Raw genomic sequence first — 8,194 nt, 5'->3', positions numbered from 1 at the left:
AGTATTTTGCTTCTTGCCATAGCTTACATTGAAAGCTTTTTGGCTAGCATGTATAACAGCTGCAGGAAAGACACATTTGCAAAGGTTATTGTTATGAACAACATTTTTCTTGGAAATCCCCATTTTTTATCTTTAGTGCTACAGTATTTATCTTGCTCTTCTGACATCAGTGGGAATTGAAGACACACAACATCACCCTCAGGCAGTGCTCAGTAGACTGCAGGATTAGGCACTTAAGGACTACTAACCAGTAGCAGAATTTCAAGGGCCAGATCTCAAACCTTGCTCTGGCTGCTTTGTGTCAGTCAGTAGCAATTAAAAAAAAAATGCTTTTCTGAAGTCAAGGTAACTGAGGCTTGAGGGAAACCGCACAGCTGTATCCACAAGATCTCTTGCAAATATTAGGGAGGTAGCCCACCAAAGCTACTTTCTATCAATCAAATTACTCTCAAAACCTTGGCTAGTTGTCAGCTCGCCAAACACGGCATCAGCCATACACATCTACCAAGGCTCCAGGCTCTTGAATGTTGGGCATTGCACTAACAGCAACTGGTTGTCAGGAGTCCACTGCAGCCAAAACACACCCCCGCAGCTGTGGTTATGAAATGTTATGGTGACCTGATTTTTTTCATAGCTGTGATATAAGCTAAATAAATAAACCAAAGCATGTGGAGGCAATTATGCAGTGCAAATGCCAACTTCCCTTATTTCTATTTAGGAAAAAACATCCCTCTGTTTTAACAAAAAGGTTATTGTTTGTTCACAAGGTCCCTCCAGAAAGGAATATGCAGTTGAAGAACTTTTCCCCCCACCTCCAGTTATTTCCACAAGACGGATGCCCCTGGGAGAGGACTAGTCCTGTGGTTAAGGCACCGGCCTAAGACTAGAGAAACTGGGGACCAATTCCTGGCTTGGGCACAGCCTTCCTGTGTGACCTTGGTAAAGTCGCTTCATTCCTCTGTGCCTCCATACCCCCATCTGTACATGGGGATAACACTTCCTGATCCCGGAGGAGTATGTGAGGGTAGATGTCCTTAATATTCAGGTGGCGCTCAGCTACCGCAGTCAGCAAAGGCCGTTGGCACCAGCAGCCTTTATTAATATTTTATGTACGGGACTGTAATTAATCATAAGCTTTCGTGAGCTACAGCTCACTTCATCGGATGCATACTGTGGAAACTGCAGCAGACTTTATATATACACAGAGAATATGAAACAATACCTCCTCCCACCCCACTGTCCTGCTGGTAATAGCTTATCTAAAGTGATCATCAGGTGGGCCATTTCCAGCACAAATCCAGGTTTTCTCACCCTCCACCCCCCCCCCCCACAAATTCACTCTCCTGCTGGTGATAGCCCATCCAAAGTGACAACTCTTTACACAATGTGCATGACAATCAAGTTGGGCTATTTCCTGCACAAATCCAGGTTTTCTCACATCCCCCGACCCCCATACACACACAAACTCACTCTCCTGCTGGTAATAGCTCATCCAAACTGACCACTCTCCAAGTTTAAATCCAAGTTAAACCAGAACATCGGGGGGGGGGGGGGAGGAAAAAACAAGAGGACACAGGCTACCTTGCATAATGACTTAGCCACTCCCAGTCTCTATTTAAGCCTAAATTAATAGTATCCAATTTGCAAATGAATTCCAATTCAGCAGTTTCTCGCTGGAGTCTGGATTTGAAGTTTTTTTGTTTTAAGATAGCGACCTTCATGTCTCTGATTGCGTGACCAGAGAGATTGAAGTGTTCTCCGTCTGGTTTATGAATGTTATAATTCTTGACATCTGATTTGTGTCCATTTATTCTTTTACGTAGAGACTGTCCAGTTTGACCAATGTACATGGCAGAGGGGCATTGCTGGCACATGATGGCATATATCACATTGGTGGATGTGCAGGTGAATGAGCCTCTGATAGTGTGGCTGATGTTATTAGGCCCTGTGATGGTGTCCCCTGAATAGATATGTGGACACAGTTATGTGCCCTGAATAGATATGTGGACACAAGTCATGCACATTGTGTAAAGAGTTGTCACTTTGTCACTTTGTCGCTCCCTCCCCCCCCCAATAATGAGGGAGTCACTGTGGCTGGTTCCCCCAGGTGTGGATGGGTGCATTGCGGGGGAGGGGGAACACTACTGTAAAGCTCTCCTGCGCTACCCTGGGCTCCCTCTTTCCATGTGCTGGCTCGTAGCGCCACCTAGCGGCAACTTCCACGGCCGGCATCTAGGGCCCCCTATTCTGTCGGCGGATAAGTATCCCGCTGACAGCGCCTTTAAGCGGAAAGTACCAAGTGTGGGGGTTCTTGTTCATACGTTATTTGATTTGAGGTCTTCCCAGCTCGGTCGGGATGCGGGTCGGCGAGCGCGGCCGAGTGAGCGAGGAGCGTCACCGCGGCTGAGCCGGGACCGACCTAGGCCGGGGCGAGGGAGCTGGTAACTGGGATCTCCCCCTCCGCAGATGGGCCAGTAGTTCAGTCCAACATGGCTGCCACCATGAAGAAAGCGGTGAGCGCGGGGGGGGACCCGCCTCGGGGAGCCTTGAGTCCGTCTTCCCGCTCTGCGTCCCCCTCCGGCTGCGGGGTCGGCTCTGCGCCGCCTCCCCGCCCCCGTCCGTAGGGGCCCCCTGGCGCCGCTCTGCTCCCGCCTCGTCTGAGGGGCCCGGGGCCTGCTCTGCGCCTCCTCCCCCCAGGCTTCCCCTCCCCTCCTCCGCGGGGTTGGCGCTGCCTGAGCGGCCCCGGGAGGCACCGCTGGCTCGCCCTGTGGCCCGCCCTGTCCTCGGGGAGTGCTGGGTCTGTAGGGGAGCCTCAATCCTTTCCCCGGCATTAGGGGGGCGGCACTGATCCCTCCCCCCGCTCCCCTCCTGCTGCTCTGTGTGTTGTGTGCTCCCACGGGCACTTCCCTGGTACCCCTTGGTATGCGCTGGGGCTCCCTGTTGGCTTCCCCGCCCCAGGAGAGGCAGGAATGCCCCCCCCCCCCAATGCTTTTCAGCTTGGTGGGGGTCCCTTGGCCTAGTCCCTGCGTGTGCCCGTTCATGTTTTCTCCACAGTGCTGGTCAGTTTGAAAGGTAACTGACTATTTTACTGTCAGGTCTACACTGAAATCTCTTGGCCTAAAAATGATTGGGAGGGAGCAATTTAGTTTAATGATGTTTCTCAAGAGGCAAAAGCCCCAGTGTAGATGTGCTTAAATCAGCATAAAAGTGCTTTTGTCAGTATCCTACTGGGGGAATGAGTATAAGCTATACTGGTAGAATCACTCTTTTGCTGATATAAGCTGTATGCAGAGGAGGAGCATCTGCTGTCATAACTGTACTGGCAAATCTTTTCTAGTATAGACCTGTCCTTAGGAAAGAAACTATGAGAAATATAAAGTTTGTCATTTTTTACCTAAAAGTTAACAATCTTGGCAGTATTACTTCATCTTCATTCTCCCTAAAAACATTATATAACAATTCAATCTTCTCTGTAACCTCTCCCCCCTGTGCAGGCTGCTGAAGATGTCAATGTTACTTTTGAAGATCAACAGAAAATTAACAAATTTGCAAGAAATACCAGTAGGATCACAGAGCTGAAAGAAGAAATAGAAGTTAAAAAGGTACCTTTGCTATCTACTGACATGTTATCAGGGGCACTGAGCTTATCTTTGATACAGTTCAGAATTGGGGTTCAAATCTGTAGTAGGGGCTGGAGGGCACTATAAGTAGAAGAACTTTGGTTCTGGCTTTGCTTTTGGAGTCTAGTCTGTCTATAAAGTCAGTTTGAAAATAGCTAAAGGAAATGAAGATGGAAAAAGTGATTAGGTATAGGAAGTAATGCTGCGAGAAGCACAAATGACTAACACATTCAAGATAAATATATCTTCTACTTGTGCAATGCTTAGAACCCCTTAATTGTCATTTATGGGGAAAAAGGTAGTTATAGGTGTGCGTCTGGAGATTAATCAAGGATTATTCAGACCTTTTGCTAAACTTTCTGGGCCAGACTCCCCACAACATTACTCTAGAGTTATGATGGTGCTACTCCGTTGAAATCCTAATCCACAATTGCTGAGTTCATTTGAAGTGGCCTTACTGCAGTATATGTGAACCCCTTATGTTTAACAATCTGTCCCAGCTTGTATTTAGCTCAGGCATAAGAAGGGCCATAACTGGGTCAGACCAAAGGTCTGTGTAGCCCAGTATCCTGTCTTCTGTTCATTCCCTCTGAAGCATTGGCCACTGTCAGAACAGGGCAATGGAGTGATCTATCCCCTGTCATCTAGTTCCAGCTTCTCACAGTCAAAGGATTAGGGGCATCCAGAGCATGGGGTTATGTCCCTGACTATCTGGCTAATAGCCATTGATTGACCAGTCCTTCATAAACTTATCTATTTCTTTTTTTGAACAGTTATACTTTTGGCCTTCACAACATCCCATGGCAACAAGTTCCACAAGTTGATTGTGCAGTTTGTAGAGAAATATTTCCTTACCTGCCCCAGATCTGAAGAAGAGCTCTGTGACTCTCAAGAGCTTGTCCCTTCCACCAACAGAAGTTGGTTCAATAAAATATATTACCTCACCTACCTTGTCTCTCCCAAGTATACCTGACAGTTCTGCTGATCCTCCTCCAGATTATGCCTCTACAGCTCAGAATAGCTTTGATTATAAAGTAGATGTTAATGCATAAATCACGTTGGATAAGGTGACCAGTTTTTTGACTGTGTTTTGACTTCACAGAAACAACTTCAGAATTTGGAGGATGCATGCGATGACATGATGATGCTTGATGATGATGATTCCATACTGATACCCTATCAGATTGGTGATGTCTTTATCAGTCATTCCCAAGATGAGACACAAGAGATGCTGGAGGAGGCAAAGGTTTGTGAGGGTGGGAGAGTCCCTTTGATATATTCAGTGCTACAGAGAGCTCTACATTAGGAGGGGTGTTCTGATGGTCATGAGCTGTTCATCTGTTGCTTAGAACCTTTCTCTTTCTGAATATCTTTGACATAGTACCAGGTTAAATATTAATAATGACTCTAGTCTGAAATCTCCAAGTTAGCTACAGAAGAAGTGCTGCATGGGCAATAACAGCGCAATTGTTCCTCCTGCTGCCTCATCAGCGTGTATTATGCTGATCTGGAGGAGTGATGGGACTATATACAAGGGTGCTGGGCCATGATTCAGTCTTTGGCTTTTGCTGAGCATGCACTCGTATTTTCTGATGTAGATCTACCTCTCTATTAGTAACTGAAGAGATGCCACCAACAAACTTAATGTGTGGCCGAGAACAGCTAGTGGAGAGTAATTGTTTCTGGTCACTACTGACGTGGATTTGAACTTGCAACTGAAAACTCTGAATTCTGTCCTGTTCCCAGTCCAGGAATCCTCTTAAATAATTGGAATATAGTTTGCTTGACATATGTAATCTATAGGTAAACAAATGAGAAACTTTGCTTCTCATGCTTTGGTATTAATTTAACCAATATTTTGTCTTCCAGAAAAACTTACAAGGAGAAATTGAAGCGTTAGAATCTCGAGTGGAATCAATTCAGAGGGTATTATCTGACCTGAAGGTTCAGCTTTATGCAAAATTTGGAAACAATATAAACCTTGAGGCTGATGACAGTTAATTTTTTTTTTTAAATACACAGGATGTAGTTTTTTGTATTGGTTTATTAAATGTGACTCTTGACATTTCTCTTCTTTCCAATAATGTTTTTTAAAAAATCCTACTCCTTTATTGTTTTATAGCTTTCCAGTCATGAGTTCTACCTATATAATGAAAGCTTTCTTATTTTGCTTACCTACAATTATTTATTTGTTTCAGGAAAAGCAATAGCCTTCCATGTATTGCTGATGCACATCAAGACTGAGATCTTTACATTCTCTTTATTAAAATAATAATAAAGTCAAGCAAATATCATACTTTTCCCTTGTTTTTGTTTGTGGAAATTACTATCCAGAGTGTGTGAAATGCTAAAAATCTGAAATTTCTGCAGTCAAATATATTGGCTTAATCTGTCCTCACTGACAATAATGGTTAACAATTGTTCTATAATACTTTAGTATGATTATGTTTAATGATGCTCTTACCTGCTTTGTAAATTGCTTTGATGTCTATTGATGAAAAGCACAATATACGATCGTTTATTAATCCATGACATGCTGCTTTTCATCCAAGGATCACAAAGCACTTCATAAAAAATTAAGTATCATCATTCCCACCTCACAGATGAAGCAACTGAGGTTAAGGAAAGTTTTTAGTTGCCAAAATCACCGTAGCCCATCCAATGCTTTCAGACTTATGCTATCTCGAAACTAATTTTCATTTTGTTTAGACTAAATATCTAGTTTTTATTATAATGGCTTACCTTAAAAACTTTATTCTGGTGTTTGAGCCCGTAGGGTACATTGAGTCATGTTTTCAAGCTTTTCTCTATAGCCTGGAGGACTAGAAGCTTACTTTAATATAAAAAACAAAGAGAAAGTTGAGAGTCTCACCTAATCATATCCGTCCAGAGCTTCAAAGCTGGTGGCCTGCATCCTAGGGGAATCCTCAGCCCTGATTTAAGCCCAGCCTCCTGAGAGATCGTCAGAAGCTGGCAAACTCAGCACAGACCCTCCTAAACTAACCAGAAATGAAATGGCAAGTCAAGGGGTGTAGGCACCTAGGCAGCTTCAGTAACCCATTTTCTAGCAACTGAAACAGTTTGTCTCTTGATCACAATTGACATCTGTAACACTCAGCCTATGTTTCCTTCCGCTCCTGGGTCTCTCATGTGGTGCTGTGCTGCTCCCCCACCTGTTGGTGGCCTGCCTCCAGCCCTCTTCCTGCAGCATCTGACAGGTATCATGTCTTCGGCATGCTCAGAATGCACCTTCAGGATTGTGTTCTGCTGTGAGATAGATGTTCTCCCACCTAGTTTGAGAATCTTCAAGACTTTTGGGGCTTCAGCTTGAGCTAGGGATCAAAGCAGCTGTGGGGTGGCTTTACAAATTCTGGCCAGTGGAAACGTAAGTGCCTACATTCCTAGGCACCTGTGGGGTTAGGCAACAGCTGAGCAGTGGTTTTGAAAGTGTCAGTGAGGGCTAAACAGCTGACGTAGGGCCTTAGAGGCATACTATGTGACTGCATATCTTTTGATTGGGGCCATATTTCCTGGAGCTGGGCTTGCCAAACTTGCCAAAATATGCAAAACTTACAATAAAATCACAAGAGTTAGTTGCACTGTTAGTTGGGCCCTTGTTATTTCAGCTCACCTCTTTCTTGCTATAATGCTCTCTTCTAAGGCACTTAAGTAAGCCGGTGGAGTGTTTAAACCATGATGGTACTACAAGATGAGCATTGTAATGAGAGGATGATCTCTACAGTCAGGAGTCTTTAAAGTCCTAGATTTACTGAACTCCAGGTTATATCGCATAACCTTTGTGTACTCCAGGCAGGAAGTGTAAGAGAGCTCTGGTTTCTGAGGTGTCCAGGGGAAGCAGAGAGACTTCAGTTGGCTGGAGCATTGGATGGGTGTGTTTTTATAAAATGAGTATCCCAGTTGCATAGTACAGCTCTGTTCCTAGCTACCCAAAAGTGAAAAAAAAAATTGCTTCTGTTTCCCTAGACTAAAGTACTACTCATAAACATAAATATTGGACTCCTTGTTCAATGTACTTCAGCAATATCTCGCTAGCATAGTGTTAACTGAGAATTGGAGTATTATATCCAAACGGTAAAGAGTTAAGTTGTTAATCTTTAAAATCTGGAATTTTGTTCAAGTTGATTGTAATGTAGTGTTTAAGGTTCTTATAATTGTAAAGCAAGGCAGTATATCACAATAAGGATTTGACAAATAGATGCATCTGCAGTATACAAATAAAGCTACTATCCAACACATACTGCAGTTTGAGAGCTGAACAGAGCAAGGTTGCAGATAAAGGAAATGCTAGTGTACGGAGTTCCTTTTATGAACAGAGACACAAAGCAACTGGACTTTTTAAGCAGGTGTTTCAAATAAATTTGTCTTTACATCTCTAAAGCTACATGGTATTCCCCACTGGAAAGAATGAGAGCTTGATTTCATTAGTCATGGAGTTTGGACCATAATGATAACTATCCAGCAGATGGCATTGAAGTGCCAAAAATCCTTCTTCACAGTAAGACACAGAACAATGCCTTTAGGTTAATTTATTAAAATAAAACTTTAGATGTGGT

At 43.8% G+C, this 8,194-nt stretch overlaps 1 protein-coding gene across 1 annotated transcript; it reads left to right on the top strand.

Moving 5' to 3' along the window:
• The first annotated feature begins 2,357 nt into the window (after positions 1 to 2,357).
• On the top strand, positions 2,358 to 5,916 carry PFDN4 (prefoldin subunit 4). Its single transcript, XM_084645739.1, has 4 exons — positions 2,358 to 2,513; positions 3,495 to 3,602; positions 4,723 to 4,866; positions 5,490 to 5,916. The coding sequence occupies exons 1-4, from the start codon at positions 2,490 to 2,492 to the stop codon at positions 5,619 to 5,621; spliced, it is 408 nt and encodes a 135-aa protein (XP_084501865.1). The 5' UTR covers positions 2,358 to 2,489; the 3' UTR covers positions 5,622 to 5,916.
• Positions 5,917 to 8,194: the final 2,278 nt, after the last annotated feature.

The sequence above is a fragment of the Lepidochelys olivacea genome, assembly GCF_965140295.1.
Source record: "Lepidochelys olivacea isolate rLepOli2 genome assembly, chromosome: 13".
Classification (NCBI taxonomy): domain Eukaryota; kingdom Metazoa; phylum Chordata; order Testudines; family Cheloniidae; genus Lepidochelys; species Lepidochelys olivacea.
The sequence above is the reverse complement of the archived record's forward strand: the minus strand, read 5'-3'. Positions and strand labels throughout refer to the sequence as shown.